Source organism: Podarcis muralis, chromosome 12, assembly GCF_964188315.1.
Source record: "Podarcis muralis chromosome 12, rPodMur119.hap1.1, whole genome shotgun sequence".
Classification (NCBI taxonomy): Eukaryota; Metazoa; Chordata; class Lepidosauria; order Squamata; family Lacertidae; genus Podarcis; species Podarcis muralis.
The window spans coordinates 53,597,611-53,615,382 of NC_135666.1; the positions used below are offsets into that span (position 1 = coordinate 53,597,611).

General features: G+C 42.8%; 1 protein-coding gene across 5 annotated transcripts in view; it reads left to right on the forward strand.

Moving 5' to 3' along the window:
• The first annotated feature begins 7,643 nt into the window (after positions 1-7,643).
• Positions 7,644-17,772, forward strand: part of MLH1 (mutL homolog 1) — a 29,045-nt gene continuing 18,916 nt past the window's right edge. For 2 of the 5 annotated variants that reach the window (XR_003709244.2, XM_028751493.2), the window contains exons 1-7: positions 7,646-7,981; positions 11,207-11,297; positions 11,387-11,485; positions 12,419-12,492; positions 13,798-13,870; positions 15,221-15,312; positions 16,667-16,709. Coding sequence is in view for 3 of the 5 variants with exons in the window: in XM_028751493.2 (XP_028607326.2) it covers positions 7,866-7,981; positions 11,207-11,297; positions 11,387-11,485; positions 12,419-12,492; positions 13,798-13,870; positions 15,221-15,312; positions 16,667-16,709 (588 nt within the window). In the remaining 2 variants the exon portion in view is untranslated. Of the gene's footprint in view, positions 7,982-11,206; positions 11,298-11,386; positions 11,486-12,418; positions 12,493-13,795; positions 13,871-15,220; positions 15,313-16,666; positions 16,710-17,772 lie in introns of those variants that run through there. The other 3 variants (XR_013390259.1, XM_028751495.2, XM_028751494.2) reach the window with 3 other exon arrangements.

The following is a 17,772-nucleotide window of genomic DNA, read 5'->3' on the forward strand; positions in this document are numbered from 1 at the left end:
TCGGCCTATTAATATAGACAAACAGATAATAGTAAAATTCTTATATGCTATTATTTGTGGACCTTACTTTCTTTAGTTGATCTTACTGACCAGAACAAAAAGCAAAAGTAAAGAAAAAAGAGGCAATGCCTCAAAAAGGATGCTGAACGTGAATGCACATATTAGAAAATATTGTGCACCCAATATAGTTCGGCATATCACTTTCTTCCAGGGCAAAGAGATTATTGCAGTTGCTCACTCAAAGCCGGATGGTCTCCCTTTGACAATATAATTCTGCCTATGTCTTACTCAGAAGTGAGTCCTGTGAAGTTCCATGTGGCTTATTTGCAGGCAAGTGGGGCAGTCTTGAAGCCTGAGCATCATTTTGAGGCTTTTGCTACACACACAGCGGTCTCACTGCAGTGAGAGATCTCAGGGGTCCCAGGAAGGCCATACATTGTCAGAGGACGTATGCCTCTAAATACCAGTTGCCTTGAATTTGCACTTAGGTCCAGCTTGCGGGCTGATCCAACAGGACTCTTCTTCTTTAAGCTCCATTGAACTCCATGGAATGTACTTAATCCTACTCTTTTCCAGGTACCGTATTTTTCACTCCATAAGACACACTTTTCCCCTCCTAAAAAGTAAGGGGAAATGTGTGTGCGTCTTATGGAGCGAATGCAGGCGGGAGGCAGGCGGGAAAAGCCTCAGAGAGCCACACACACACTCCGCGGGTTTTTCCCCAGGAGGGAGAAGGGACTGACGTGGCCAGTCAGTCCCTTCTCCCTTCTCGTAGAAAAGCCCGCAGGAGCTGCACGCTCCTTAAAGGGAGCGTGGCTCCCGCAGGCTTTTGCGGGAGGTTGGGGAAGCGACAGAGGGCAGCCCCTCAGTCCCTTCCCCCACCTCCCAGAAAAGCCCCCAAGAGGCGCACTCCCTTTCACTAGCCACGTGGAGCACGTGTGCGGCTCTTGGGGGCTTTTCTCCCTCCTGGGGAAAAGCCTGCAAGCGCCGCACACACGCTCCACGCGGCTCGTGAAAGGGAGCGCTGAGCAGAGCCTGGGATGCACACAGGCTCTGCTCAGCGCTCCCTTTAAAGAATATTTTTTTTCTTGCATTTCCCTTCTAAAAACTAGGTGCGTCTAATGGTCAGGTGCGCCTTATGGCACGAAAAATACGGCATTTGAAAATTTATTTATTTCCGTGACCTCAGAGCATTCTCAGCCTCCTCTTACACCAGTGGACAGGATTTAGAGCAGTCCATGTTAGACTTTGGCCACCTCATGAGAAGAGAAGACTCCCTGGAAAAGACCCTGATGTTGGGAAAGATGGAGGGCACAAGGAGAAGGGGACAACAGAGGATGAGATGGTTGGATGGTGTTCTTGAAGCTACCAGCATGAGTTTGATCAAACTGCGGGAGGCAGTGGAGGACAGAAGTGCCTGGCGTGCTCTGGTCCATGGGGTCACGAAGAGTCGGACATGACTAAACGACTAAACAACAACATGTTAGACCTAAGAGCTCCAGGTTGTCATAGGGCCAGATTGAGGGCAACCTCTGCCAGCTCCTTTCCTACAAAAACAGGTGTGCTCACAGCCTCCCTCAGAGATGTGTTTTTGTTTCAGCTTCTCACGTGGCTCTGTCTTCCACCCGCACTTCTTCCTCTTTCTCTGTGGCTTCCAGAGCGGGGAAAAAAACCTCCTTACTTCTGTTCTTCCAGCTCCACCCTTCTGAACTACAACTGAGCTTCATTCCAAACAGCTGGTGCAGTTGGCAGCCAAGCAACTCTTCTAGCCTCACCCAAAAAACAAAGACAAAAGCAACTTAAAACTGGTCAGCTGTGGGGGAAAGAAACCGGTCCAACGTGTCTGGGGTTTTCATTTTCGTTTGAGGAAAACTGAAACATCAATATGCCTCAAAACAGAAAGCTGAGCAGCTACTGCACTTTTTACAAGATGTGTTGTGGTTGCAATTTCACAAGAAAATGGGGTAATTTGTTTTTCTGACCATTTACAGGTCTTGTTAGGGTGGGGATGTTTTCACTGGTTTTCCAAGTGATTGCACAACAGTTCTGATTCACATTTACAGCAAAAATAACAGAAACACTACATAGGGAAACAATCCTATTTTTACTGTCTCTAGGGTCATCCTAACTTTGGAACCTAACTCTCCACAAAGATCCAAGGTCACCTTCAGGAGTTTATCTCTTTCACACAACATACAAACCAAATTCCTTCAAACTTAGCCTTTCTCACACTGTTGCTCAGTTTTTCAAGGAACTTCATATTCCAAATCGAAGTTGTAGTCAAAGTCCTGCTCTGACTTCCTGTTTCTCACAACTGCTAATCTTGCTGCTGCAGAAGGAAAATCGGCAAGTCTTCCTTTTATGGTATGGTATTGTTGTAAATAAAAATATGCCCTTTTCCCTTATGGGGTATCCAAGAGCCCATATAGAGTCCTTACATAGGTTCCCTATTGGTAGGAGAAAATAACAGAGGCCAACCAGAGAATAGTGAGAAGCAAAGCAGCTAGTAAGCTTGATCTTTATTGATCTGTTGCAACAGGGTGCTCCCCTCACCTGCAGGAAAGGAGGAGGACCCAAAAAAATGCTGTGCAAGGGCTTATAAAGACTTTTGAAATTCCCCTCCTGTAGATCAAGACCACCCCCAGAAACATCATACATACATCACAGGAGGGGTGTAACCTAAGACCACCCCTCAGATGCATCACAGAAAAGGTGGTCTTAAAACAGAAATTTCAATATTGTTTTTCCCTTGTCCTTGTTTATTTCCTGTCTGGCAGGTTACTTGATTGGATTGCCTGAGGAGCCTGGCCAGTCTTTTGTAATGATGAGGCTCACACCCTTATTCAAACACAGACATACCCTTAAGACAGGATTTGTGAAGGAAAAGACAGTGGGGAGGCTTTTCCATTTTGACCTTGCAGAGAAAACATTTGGTCAGTTTAGGAATCAAAATGGTTCCAGGTTGGTCTTCCTGTGCTGATCTATGTATGTGCGGTTATGAACATTACCATATATCTAAGACCATAAAATTCCTATCACAGTATTGAAATAAAGGAAATTTATTATAGAAAGGAGCTTTATGTTAAAAAAAAAAAGCAGCTCCTTAGGGCTGCCCTAAACTTCTCTCCAGGACTTTTCCGTACATGTGATTGGTGTCTAGCAATTTAAGCTTGTTGAAGGGCATGAGCAGAGAAGTGGAACAGTTCTGGAGATGAGTTCCTGGAGCAGATGACAAATCCAGTGTGTGCTCAGCAACCCAGGAGGTGAGAAACACACACACACACACACACACACACACACACACACAAACACACAGAGTAATATACAAAAACTGTAGGAAAATCATAAGACACACCAACAGAGTCCTGGAAAATGCTGAGCCCACACCACAAACCCTGAGAATTGTTAGTGGAATATCTCTCCTATTTTATTTTGTTTTGTTTATTTAATTTTCAAAAGTTCACATACTTTACCATCAACAACACTTTTAATTTATCCATTGACTTCCCATGCCCCCTCCATGATGTTCTATGTTTATCCTTCAATGCAATTCATCCTAGATTATTAGCCTCAATGTCTTTCTGTTGCTCATATTTCAACTCCTACTCGTGTTTTCGTGCAATTATAATAGTTATTTAGATATTCCACAAAGGGTTCCCAAGCCTCAAATAATGTTTTGATCTCTAATATTTGCTCTTAGCTTTGCCAAATCGGCATACTCCATCATTTTAATAAGCAGTACTTCCTTCATTAGAATATCATCCTCTGAATTAATATCTCCGGTTCTCCCTGACCTGCTTGCTGGGGATCATGCGAGTTGTCCTCCCCAACATCCGAAAGACTTGCTCATGCTCTCGAACAAACAAAAGCTATGAATGGAAACAAAAGGCCAAAAGCAAACTGGAAAATGTCTGAAGATTCCCTTTAATGCAGAGATTCCTGCTTTTCTTGGCATGCAGAAAGTGCAGAGGGGTAATCAATAAACACACAAGACGTAACCAGCTGTACTTTAGAATAAATAAGGTACAGTGGTGCCCCGCAAGACGAATGCCTCACAAAACGAAAAACTCGCTAGACGAAAGAGTTTTCCATTTTTTGAGTCGTTCCGCAAGACGAATTTCCCTATGGGCTTGCTTCACAAGACGATACGTCTTGCGGGTTCTTGCGAGTTTGTTTCCTTTTTCTTAAAGCCGCTAAGCCGCTAATAGCCGTGCTTCGCAAGACGAAAAAACCGCAAGATGAAGAGACTCGCGGAACGGATTAATTTCGTCTTGCGAGGCACCACTGTATACTATTCATTGTATCAAATTGTAGATTTCAACGGAAGTCTCATAAAGTTCAACGAAAAAAGCAGAAGGCCCAGTGGATCAGTTCATTCTCTAGTCAGTTCATGCATAAGGTCCATACGTGTATAAGTGTCTATTCCACCTGTCTGTTCATAGAGTCCAATAATCCACAGGAAGGGTTGTTACAGTTCCACAGAATCCTTTCACAGAGTCTAAGACAAGGAACCTCATGAACTTTATGAGGCTTCCATTGAAATCTACAATTTGATACAATGAATAGTATACCTTATTTATTCAAAAGTACAGCCAGTTACGTCTTGTGTGTTTATTGAGTATGTTTCACGTAACCATAGGTTTGTTGTTGTTGTTTTGAAAGTGCAGAGGGGGGCATTTCACTGCTCAAACTCCTGCCTCCCACATGCCAACAGCACGCCCTTGGGCAGGGGTGGGGAGCTGCAGACCTGGAGACCAGCTTTGGCCCCTCAGGCCGCCCTATTTGGCCCTCAGGTCTCTCTCCAGATGTCAGGGTCTGGTTGGATGCAGAGGAATGGTGGAAGGAACCAGCTGGGGAACCCCTAAGGGGAGAAGGCTCAGAGTCCAGGGATTGGTGGTGGGTCCACAATGAGTGGTCAGAGGGAGAAGTATGGGGAGAGGAGGTGTCAGAAGCTGAAGAGATAACAGGGCTTAGTGAGCAGGGAGACTCTGTGGCAGAGATAAGTCCAGAATCAGGGGCAGAAGATGAAGGTGGTGAGTCAGAGGACAGAGGTCAAGAGGCAGAGAGTCACTACCAGCTAAAGTGAAATGTTAGCTAAGGTTCAGAGTATGGCTGGTGGGGAAGCCACATATCAACGCTTTAAGGCATACCTCCCTAGAAATGCAAAGGTTCCTCTCAGTCCTGCAGTGTTTGTTTAACTAACAAAGCTGAGCTCCTTCATGACAAACAAGCAAAATAGTACTTGAGATAAAGGCTGTAGCTGATTACAGAGCACCCTAAATGAGCTCATGCAAACTTCCTTATCACTTTCAGCAGGGATATACCGTATATTATGAGGCATACGAAGGATAAGCCACCCTTCACCAAGCACAGTACTGCAAGGAACCTTGTACTGAAGCCAGCTTGCTTAAAAATAAAATATCAGAAACTTTACTGGAATTTTAAAAAAACTATTACCAAGCACAAAGTGTCTTTTCCAGGACAAATGCATGTACAGATGTTACGGTATGTCTCGTATGCAGTTAGCCACGTGGCATCAAAACAAACTTGGAAAAATATGTTACATTACAGGTTAAGCTCAATATCCACACTTCAATCCAAAGCAGGGGTAGTCAACCTTTTTATACCTACCGCCCACTAATGCATCTTTCTTGATGGTCAAATTGCCTTACTGCCCACCAGTGCTTGATGGAAGGAGGATTCAGCTTGTGCCGCAGAACCCCCTACCGCCCACCCAGAATCCTGAAACGCCCACTAGTGGGCGGTAGGGACCAGGTTGAAAACCCCTGATCTAAAGCACTAAGATAATTCATGCATAGTCTGCTGCTGCAGCTGAGATGGAAGGGAAGATTATTGCACTGTGTTTGGTTGGAAGAAGAGGACGAAGGGAGCTATCTGGGGGCGGACCAGACTACATTTCCCAGCATGCCTTCTGCTGTGCAATCTACTGGGAATTGTAGTATTCTCCATCATCCCTTCCTCGCCCATAGACATACAGTATTAGAAGACAGACACATTTTAGAAGACACATAGCTTCCAACTTCTGAGAATTATTTTTAAAAGCTGTTCTTATTTTTATCTGTAAGCCGCCTTGAGTCACTGTTAGGGAGAAAGCTGGGATGATGATAACAACAACAACAACAACAACAACAACAACAACAACAACAAGCTTTACTCAGCAGCATAAGCTGTCAACCTTCCCTTTTTTTGCAGGAAATTCCCTTATTCCAGCGCCATTTCCCACTGCTTCCTACTGCTATCCCGGATTGTTAGATATCCCGTAGACTGTCCCTGGGACAGGTGAGGCTGCTGATCCCTTATTTTCAAATCTGAAAGTTGACAGCTATGCTCAGCAAACCAGTGTGCCAATGGTGATTGAAGCGCCTGTATGCAATTCAGCTTCGGGTTTGAGCTGAAAGGAAGCCATTTCAGTAAATTGACTGAGGGGTGTTTTATACATAGGGAAGCAGGGCTGCTGCTGTTTTGTTCGAAAGAAGTGCGTCTTAGATTGATCCCCACCAAGGGATGGGGGAGGGGGCCCCACGTTTAATGTTTGTTATGCTTTTATATATGTTGGAAGCAGAGAAGCAATGACAAACCTAGACAGCATCTTAAAAAGCAGAGACATCACCTTGCCAACAAAGGTCCGTATAGTTAAAGCCATGGTTTTCCCAGTAGTGATGTATGGAAGTGAGAGCTGGACCATAAAGGCGGCTGATTGCCAAAGAATTGATGCTTTTGAATTATGGTGCTGGAGGAGACTCTTGAGAGTCCCATGGACTGCAAGAAGATCAAACCTATCCATTCTTAAGGGAATCAGCCCTGAGTGCTCACTAGAAGGACAGATCCTGAAGCTGAGGCTCCAAGACTTTGGCCACCTCATGAGAAGAGAAGACTGCCTGGAAAAGACCCTGATGCTGGGAAAGATGGAGGGCACAAGGAGAAGGGGACGACAGAGGACGAGATGGTTGGACAATGCTCTCCAAGCTACCGGCATGAGTTTGACCAAACTGCGGGAGGCAGTGGAAGACAGGAGTGCCTGGCGTGCTCTGGTCCAGGGGGTCACGAAGAGGCGGACACGACTAAACAACAACAAAAATGTTGGAATCTGCCCAGAGTGTCTGGGGTAACCCAGTCAGATGGGCGGGGTATAGATAGTATATTAAAATTATAATCATGATGGAATAGGACGTCCCTATTTCCATCGGAGAACAGTTGGAGGCTATGCTCCCTGCAAAAAAAAAGTCGGCAAAAGCATGCAGGAAATATCTTGTTTCGTTTTGTTCTTAGCATTATTATTTCATTTTATACCGCATCTAAAACAGAGAGAACAAATTGTAGCAAAAAAAACAACAGCACAAAACTACAAAACTGGCAGGTAGAATGACAGCAGCTGCAGGTGGGTTAAAATAACGACGTTCCAAGCTGAGACTTATCAGCGCCAAAGCGAGTCCCGTGGTTACGCAGCGCGTGGGCCACTCTTCATTTTTTTTCTCCTTTCCTCAAAGCAACAACAACAAAACTCTCTATCCTTTCCCTTTCGACGGAAGCGCGTCCCTAGAGGCGGAAACCACTTTTCACCCCGGCAACCGACCAACCTCGATTGACATGCTGGCGGACCAATCGGCTGCGCGCTGGAACCTTCGCGCGAGGCGGTTGAGGCGCGTGTTTGGCGGTTGAGGCGGCCGTTGCTCTGAGGGAGCGCGCGCCTCCGAACGGCTTTCCCCGGAGCTTCTCGGCAAGGGCGGCCCCTTCTTTTCTCCCGTCCCACAACCCCGGGTCGGCCGCCCGCCGTATCCCCTTCGCCGTCGTTTCCCCGGCGGCCCCCGAGACCCTCCGCCACAGCCGCCGCCGGCCGCCCCCTCATGGCCTTGATGGCGGGTGTGATCCGCCGCCTGGACGAGGCTGTGGTGAACCGCATCGCGGCTGGAGAAGTCATCCAGAGACCCGCCAACGCCATCAAGGAGATGGTGGAGAACTGGTTGGTTGGTTGGTTAGTTAGATAGATAGATAGATAGATAGTTTTCATATTTCTGTGTCGCCTTTACCTGCCAAGGTGGTTGGTAATTTAATTAATTAATTAATTTCATTTTTCACATTTCTATGCCGCCTTTACCTTCCAGGGTGGCTGGCAGTTCATTTTTCATATTTCTGTGCCACCTTTACCTTCCAAGGGGGTTGGTGATTTATTTATTTATTTCATTTTTCACATTTCTATGCCGCCTTTACCTTCCAGGCTGGCAATTTATGTATTTCATTTTTCATATTTCTAGCCCGCCTTTACTTTCCAAGGGGGTTGGTGATTTATTTATTTATTTATTTCATTTTTCACATTTCTATGCCGCCTTTACCTTCCAGGGTGGCTGGCAATTTATTTATTTCATTCTTCATATTTCTATTCCACTTTTACCTTCCAGTGTGGTTGGTAATTTATTTATTTCATATTTCCAGGCCGCCTTTATTCATCCCAAGGTGGTTGGTAATTTATTTATTTATTTATTTCATTTTTCACATTTCTATGCTGCCTTTACCTTCCAAGGTGGTGCACATGCTTCTCTTCCCCCTTCCTTGTTTCATCCTCACAACAACCCTGTGAGGTAGGTCAGGCTTAAGAGATAGCGACGGGCCCAACGTCACCCAGGGCGCTTGGTGGCTGAGCAGTGGATTCGAACCCTGCTCTCCTGCGTCCCAGTTCGACACTCTTAAGCATGACGCCAGACAGGCAATGCTATAAAAGCCCCAGGATACATGTGTGTGTCCATCTGCTTCGAGGCAGGACGAATCTCCTGCACCGGGTCAGTCTCTCAGGTGTCCAGGGCGGATTCCTGCGCCTACGATTATAGGGGTTTGCCCAATTCTGAATCGTGGCAAGAAAGTGGTTAGAGTGGGTTTCTCCTGATTACGATGATACCCTGCTTGGGAATGACAAAAGGAAAGTGTTTATAATCTTGTAAACTACTTAGGGGTGTTTACAATCAAGTATTTAAATCTTGCTAGATAAATAAAGGTAATCTCTGCTGTTCAACACATATTGTTGATTTAGCACTGCCCCCTCTCATTCTTAACTTTAAGACATGTATGGGAAACCTGCTATCCCTGACCATTGGTCATGCTGATGGGAGTCATAGTCCAACATTGGGACTACCCCAAGTTCTCCAACTCTGCTTTATGGTATCCCTAATAGCGCGGGTGGCACTGTGGTGTAAACCACTGAGCCTCTTGGGCTTGCCGATCAGAAGGTTGGCGGTTCAAATCCCTGCGACAGGGTGAGCTCCCGTTGCTCGGTCCCAGCTCCTGCCAACATAGCAGTTCGAAAGCACCCCAAAAAGTGCAAGTAGATAAATAGGTACCACTCCGGCAGGAAGGTAAACGACGTTTCTGTGCGCTCTTCTGGTTTGGTGGGCCAGAAGCCGCTTATTCATGCTGGCCACATGACCTGGAAAAACTGGACAAATGCTGGCTCCCTCAGCTTTTAAAGCGAGATGAGCGCCGCAACCCCAGAGTCGTCTGTAGCTGGACCGAACTGTCAGGGGTCTGTTACCTTTACCTTTTAATAGCGCAGACAAGAGGTGCTAGCAGCTAGTGCAATCTTAGGGATGTTTACTCTGGAGTTCAATGGGGCTTTCATTCCAGTAAGTGTGTTTAGGGTTGTAGCCTTGTAGCAGCAAACATTTGCACACAGTGGGCGACAACTTCCATTATGCTTATTTAAGATAAGTTTGTATTTCTCATGAAATGTTTAGTTTATTAATGGTAGGAGATTGAGAATGGGAGCCTAGAACTACGCTTTGTGCATCCTAAAACTGTAGAGGAAGAAAGCTTCTAAAGTCATCTTAATGATTGCTGTGAAATTTTACTTCTTTGGGGCGAAATGAAATTGCTTATGTACAGTTAGTTGTCTGTGTTGCAGAAAACTAGTTGTTGTTGTTTAGTCGTTTAGTCGTGTCCGACTCTTTGTGACCCCATGGACCAGAGCACGCCAGGCACTCCTGTCTTCCACTGCCTCCCGCAGTTTGGTCAAACTCATGTTGGTAGCTTTGAGAACACTGTCCAACCATCTTGTCTTTTGTCGTCCCCTTCTCCTTGTGCCCTCAATCTTTTCCAACATCAGAATAGATAGGCCAGTGCGATCTCATCGCCACCCCAACAGCACAGGGTTCCATAAGTGATGGGTGCTGTACCGATTGCAGATTTCACACAGACTTTTATTTTACATACAGCTTACACATCATGCTAACTAGTTCCACATTGTCCATTCCATGTCAGCCATGACATCTTCATGTTCTGGTCAAGACCTCCTTACAAGTCATCACTAGTACAACAAACTGACCTTAGATCAGAACAGCAACAGCAAACAATAAACAGATTACACACAAATATTAATCTTGAAACTAAAGCATACAGCTTCTTTATCCTTGGTTCTAGTCTGCATAGTCGTAATATTGGTGAAATCCTCTCCCTCCTTCCCTCGCCCTCTCTCTCTCTCTCTCTCTCTCCACACACACACACACACACACACACACACACGGTTGCTGTATATATGGTTGCCATATTTCAAACAGTAAAATCTCGACAGAAATCTGGCAAAGTTGTTGAGCTTTTTTGGCAATATTGAATATGACTAAAGCAACAAGAATGCATATTTATACATTGAATCATCTAAAACAGGCATGGCCAAACTAGGCTCTCCAGATGTTTAGGGACTACAATTCCCATCATCGCTGACCACTGGTCCTGTTAGCCAGGGATGATGGGAGTTGTAGCGCCAAAACATATGGAGGGCCAAGTTTGGTCATGCCTGATCTAAAACATTAACATCTTTTAATGATCTTCATTTCTTATTCTTATTAGCTGATTTGCTACTATTTGCACTGCACAAAGCCTGGTCCACAGTACAGTATATGTGGCATTAGATCAACAACCCTTTTCCCAACACTGCATTAGCTTTCCAATAGCAAATAAATATTCTCAGACATTGTCCAAAGCAAGGTCAGTCAATACTTCCATTACTTCAATTTCCTGGTGTTTACTATTCTAGAGACTTTATAGTAACTTGGGGAGCAATAGAGAGGGGTACAAGCCATTTTCCCCATCACATTGCTTTCCTACAGAGATAAATGTTTGTGTTGGACTGATTTGGAATAGAAATAGAATTGAAATAGACTGTGTTGTCTCTGTCACTGAGATTTATTTCTTGTATCTATAGTTTGGATGCCAAAGCTACCAGCATCCAGGTTACAGTGAAGGATGGCGGTTTGAAACTAATTCAAATCCTAGATAATGGTTGTGGAATTAGGGTAAGTAAACCTATTTGTCTTTCTAGAAAGTAGACCTTATTTAAAACAATACAAACAATATTTGAGATAATTCTGGCTTCCTTCTGCAGAGAGAAGACTTGGATATTGTGTGTGAGAGATTCACCACAAGTAAACTACAGACTTTTGAGGACCTAGCTAGTATTTCTACATATGGGTTTAGAGGCGAGGTATGTTTTTGACTAAGTTTTAGAATGTTTATCATAAGTTTTTTGCCATTTCCCCCCTTTGCTCTCCTATTCCATCCAGGTTTATCAGTTCTGTAGAACACAGCTTGTCACCATTAAATAATTATATATTTAAGTAACTTCAGGTGCACTGAAAGTTGGTTCAGATGTAATCAATGTGACTGTAATGCAGAACCATTCATAAGGTGGCTGCAAGGGTTCAGTTGAGAACAGCCACTTGGACCGTATTGCACCAAACCTCTATCATAGGGATGGAAAGCCTGGTTTTAGGTAGGCAGTAAAGACAATTACATTTAAATTGATTTGGGATTCTTCTTTTTTTGGATCCTGATGTTATGCTGTCCTCTGCAGCCCTAAATTGTTGTTTATATTGTTATAGCAACCTTGTATCAGGCATTGCTCAGGAATTCTAAGAAACAAAAAAATCAGTTTAAAAATCAGTCCAGTTGGAAAAGGTTCAGTCTGTCATTTTGAGTCAAAATGATGTCTGATTGTGTGCAAATATAAGGATCTGTTCCTTGATCTCAGGAATCATCATGCAAAATCTCATTACATCTTATGGGGTATGCAAATGCGTAGCAAACAAACAACTGTCAAAAATATATAGTAGATGAATTGGCTTTATGTTATGGGTTTTATCCTGTTTTCATTGTGTTGATTTTTTTTGTATGTTACTTTGTTAAAGTAGGCTGAATAAATAAAACATTTTATTTGAACAGAATTTGTATCCAGCTGCATGTAGATCATTATAGTGAGGATTACAAATACAGATAATTAGTTGGGATGTAATTACTATGCTATTACTGTGATTACTGAATGCTTATTTCGTGCCAGTAAAGAACTATGTACCACCTTCAACATCTGCATGTTACTGTATGTTACTCAGTTTCTAAAACTTAGTTTTTTCTCTTCCAGGCGCTGGCAAGTATAAGTCATGTTGCCCACGTTACTATAACAACTAAGACAGCTGATGCAAAGTGTGCCTACAGGTAGGTATATTCAAATATTTGTTTACTGCACTTATTCAGTGTTCAAATATAATAAACTTTTAGAAGATAAACAATGTCTCTAAAAACATTAAAAGAACAGGCAGGCAGAAGACTTCTTATTGTTTAAGAATACAGTGGTGCCTCGCAAGACGAAAAGAATCCGTTCCGCGAGTCTCTTCGTCTAGCGGTTTTTTCGTCTTGCGAAGCAACCCTATTAGTGGATTAGCGCTATTAGCGGCTTAGCGGCTATTAAAGGCTTAGCGGCTAAAAGGCTATTAGCGGCTTAGAAAAGAGGGGGGAGCGAAAAAAATCGCAAGACGTTTCCATCTTGCGAAGCAAGCCCATAGGGAAAATCGTCTTGTGAAGCAACTCAAAAACGGAAAACCCTTTCGTCTACCGGGTTTTTCGTCCTGCGAGGCATTCGCCTTGCGGGGCATCACTGTAGAAACGAGAGAAATCAGCATTGTGCAATACATCACTTAGCCACAGGAGGTCACTCATTGCACCATTGATGCAAACAAAACCCTTTCAAGTATGAGCAGAATTTTTCTATTGTTTGTAGAAATCATTTTAAAGATTTGTTATACACTGCATCCTTCATCCAGTGTAGATTATATGCAATTACAGGTTATAACCATTCCGTCTCAATAGAATGTACAAATGTAGTAAAATCCCTAAAAAAGTTAAAGGTACTCTATAAGTAACAGGAATCTGCCTTGCCTTATAGTGAGACAAGATGGATTAAGCAATAACATGATGTGCAATCTGATGCTATGTGTGTTATTACCCACACTAGTCAACAGTACTTATTCTCAAGTAAGCTCTAAACGCAGAGACTGTGTGTGTGTGTGTGTGTGTGTGTGTGTGTGTGTGTGTGTGTAAATTCATCTCATTTAGAAAGGAAGTCTAACATTTTTTGGGGGTGGCTCAAGTGCATAAATAATAAAACAAAATTTGAATACAGTATGACCACTCAGAGCTACAGAACAGTGGTAGAGGATCTGCTTTGCTTGTAGAAGGTCCCAGGTCCAAATCCTGGCATCTCTAGGTGAGGCTGGAAATACTTTCTGTCTAAAACGTTGGAGAGTAACCACCACTCAGTGTAGACAATACTGAAATAGATGTACCAGTGACAGATTCTGTGTTTACTTCACTTTTAATGCCATAGAAATTGATGAAAACATTGCAAGTGGTGGTGATAGTTTAATGTCTCTTTCTGAAGCACTGCTGGCTTGAAATAATCCTTTGTGGACCAATCTAATAACTGATTGAAATAACTGATGATTTGTTTTACTTTGCTTTTAGGGCAAACTATTCTGATGGAAAATTGAAGGCTGCCCCCAAACCTTGTGCTGGAAACCAGGGAACTCAAATCACAGTGGGTTACTTGCTTTTTGAAATTTTGGCAGCACTCAAACAGATGCATTCCTAGCTAATCTTAAACCCCGAAGCAGGAGACCTGTGTATTTTTTTGCAGAACTTTGTGGCACTAACATTATCTTGCTCAGTTGGTTAGAGTGTAGCACTGATAATGCCAAGGTTGCAGGTTCAATCCCCACACGGGACAGCTGCATATTTCTGCATTGCAGGGTGTTAGACCAGATGAGCCTCAGGATCCCTTCCAACACTACAATTCTATGATTCTTGGAATAGCCTTATTCATAATACATGCATATTTGAGTACATTAAAAACTGGAATGTAACTGTTTGTATCTATCTTAGTTATACATACCTCTTGCATAAAACACTAATTATTTACTGCTTTAAAAGCAGAACATTTGCTTTGTAGCATCTTGCTAGACACCACAGTGCAACCATATGCAGTTATAATAATAGTGATACTGAGAGTTCACTAATGGCACAAGTTTGAAGTGCATTTAATACAGTCAACTTCAATTTGCACATGTGCGTTGCCCATGTTGATGCTTTATTTGGGCTTCAACAATTGCCTTTTAACTTTACTGAAATGTATTGCAGGAACTCTTCACAAGTGGTGTTTAGAAATGTATTTGTATTTCCAGAGAATGGTACTTTTTATTGAGGGGGCGGGCAAGAGAGAAAGTCGTGTTTTAATTAATTAATTGATTGATTAAAATTCTGTTTTTCCTCCGAGGAGCTTAAGGTGGTTTGTGTGGTTCTCCCTCTCCCCATTTTAGCCCCATAACCTGTGAGGTAGATTAGGCTGGGAGGCACTAATTTGCTCCAAGTCACTTAGAAAGCTTCATGGCAGAGTAGGGACTTGGACCCTGATCTCACTGGTCCTGGTCCAGTACTCTTAACTAGTATACATTATGACTCTCATAATTTTGTAGCATTATAATTAAAATGGATTTGAATTTATTGTGCTTGTAAGTTGCATGGGAGAGCAATAGTGACCAGAGCATTTGAATTAAAAATAGGGCTTTCCTGTTTGTTAATATTCAGGTGTTCTCCTCATTCATGATAATGTGATTAAAAAAATCCTTCATTTAGAACTGGGCAGCTGCAGGGAACAGACTAAGGAGCAGGGAATGCAGCTTGTGAGGGCTCCTTCTCCCATCTGTCACACAGTCAACACTGTGAGCTGACAACGGAAAACATATGTGAAGTGGTGCAAGCAAACTGTGTGCACGCCCCATGTACTTGGATGCAATTTTCTTTCCTTCTGCCAGCACAAAAGGGCATTGCAGAGTGATCCATGTTTCTGTTTTGAGTTTGCTTTAAACTGCCTGTTTGCTTCTCTCTGTAGGTTGAGGATCTATTTTACAATGTAACCACTAGGAGAAAAGCTTTAAACAAACCTAGTGAAGAATATGCAAAAATTCTGGAAGTTGTTAGCAGGTAAATCCATTTTAAAAAGGAGCAGAAGCTCCACCTCCACCTGCAAACCTTGTTTTATGTTCGATTTGGGCATTTTTCTCCTTCTAGCCAGTAATGACATCTTTGATAAATTAGGAACTCAGAATAGCAAGAGGGATGCCTTTTTCCTGATGTCAGTATACTGACACAAATACAACTTGACAATCTCTTAGACTTGAGAAGAATCTACTGAAGCCAGTTTCACATTCACATAACATTTGTGCTCTCTAACATTCACATGACAGTTGCAAAATGCCTCTAGATTTGTTTGTGTGCAAATGTCTGAAAGAGACCGAAAGAAAGTACAAATTCCATTGTACTTAGCAGCATGATGAGGTTCTTCTGCTCCCAGGGTTGTAAATCCAACAAAAGAAGAAAGCCAAGAGGGCCTTTGCCAAGATGGAAATGTGTGGCTTGGTCTTTTTGTTCTGAGTCATCTAGCTGACAGCAAATGATTTAGTATTCCCAAGACAGATCTTGGTTAATTTTAGATGTTACCAGAGCTTTGCAGCTACCTCCCAACTCCTCCTCTCCCCCCCCCCCCCAGTAATGTGTGATAAAATCAAATGTGTGCTGTGACATAATCACACTCAAGAGTTTCTTCACGTCATGTTCTGCTGGTTCTAGAGGCATGGAAACTGTTATGTCATGGTAGCCTATTGTTTTACCACACCATCACCAGGGGAGGAAAGAGGAGGTGGTTACATAGAAAATATGGAAGCCACATGACTGCCACTGACTAACTAAAAAGGCATGTTCAGGTGTGAGAAAGCATAGCGAGCAAATGTGAGTAAAATCCCCCTCCCCTAGAGGGGTATAGAGCAGACAGGGTGATGTTGCATGCGCACCCCTGCCTCTTGTCCATGGATCCAGTGTTTGTGTGTTTAGGCAGATGCTTGAACAACCCTTATGAAATCAAATGCTGGTTTCTCTTGACTTGAAATGCTAAGAAGTTCAGCTAGTTTCCATACACTTCACTATCACTTCATAAAGTGTATGCTAAAAAATATTTGTCATTCACAGGCCAGGGTCTTGCTAGTAGCCATAGTTAAAAAACTCTGTTCAGCTCTATTCAATACCTTTCAATAGAACTTATAGAACTGTATTTTCACTGCTGTTAATGGCTGAAGCTGTGGCTGGCCTTGTGCATGTATTTGCTCATAATAGTTCATCCTGGCTTTAATGATATTTTGTACTTTTTTGAAATGTTTTGACTTGGCTTTCAAGTTGAATTGTGGTTTATTTGGGAATATTGTAGACTGAATTCAGAAACTGCTGGAAAAGCAGTCTATAACTTTAATTAATTAATTAAGGCTTGTGTATTTTCTCTTCCCAGGTATGCTATTCACAACTCTGGCATCAGTTTTTCAGTTAAAAAGGCGAGTAAACTTTTGCTTCTTCAGTATTGCTAAATAGTGGTTATGGTAATATTACAGTGTCCAAACCATATTCCTTTATATATTTATTTTTCTAAAAAAATATGTAACATGGTCAGTTAAAGAAATGAAGCTCAACCTAGTTATAGTTTTAAACATAAAGGGTGGTATTAAATGCTAGCCTTACTCAGAGTAGACCCGTTGATTGTTAATGGATATGACTAACTTAGGTTCATTAATTCCTATGGGTCTGTTCTGTGTAGGACTTTGTTGAATGCAACCCAAAATCTAGAAATTCAGGTACAGGCAATGACCAATTAATGCACAGCCAAAAAACACATGATCACGCATGTGTGCACAGCACCAGACCTGGAAGTGACCAAAAACTTCACAAAGCAAGTCGTTAAAAGGGCAGAATGGGGGCGTGGCAGGACAGAACATGGCACTCCACCAACACACACGGGCCGGGAACGGAACCTCCATGTGAAATGGTCATTAACTGTATTCTGTGGTGATCACAAAGTTATCTGAGGGCTTTTTTTTAAGCTATGAAATTGCTTATTTCAAACATACCTGGTTAGAATTCTTAAAGCTACACAGTTTTGCACATTTACCTGGGATTAAGCTCCGCTGAATACAGTGAATGATTTTGGTAAATTAATTGGCAATCAATATACAGTGGTACCTTGGTTTACAAACTTAATCCGTTCCGGAAGTCCGTTCTTAAACCAAAGCATTCTTAAACCAAGACGTGCTTTCCCATAGCAGCTGGGGACTCAATTTACAAATGGAACACACTGAACAGGAAGCGGAAGATGTTCTGTTTCCAAGGCAAAGTTCACAAACCAAAACACCTACTTCTGGGTTTGCAGTGTTCTTAATCCAAGTTGTTCATAAACTAAGGGAGGAGTGATGCTGCAGCTAGCCCCAGCTTGCTGGAAGAAAAGTTGTTGGGACGGTGGGAGAATTGCAGTAAAAATTGAAAAGCTGAGAAGATGGATAGTTATACCTTTCTTTCCTTTTATGAGCTATCCAAACATGGGAGGGTGCAGGAATCCTTGGGTAA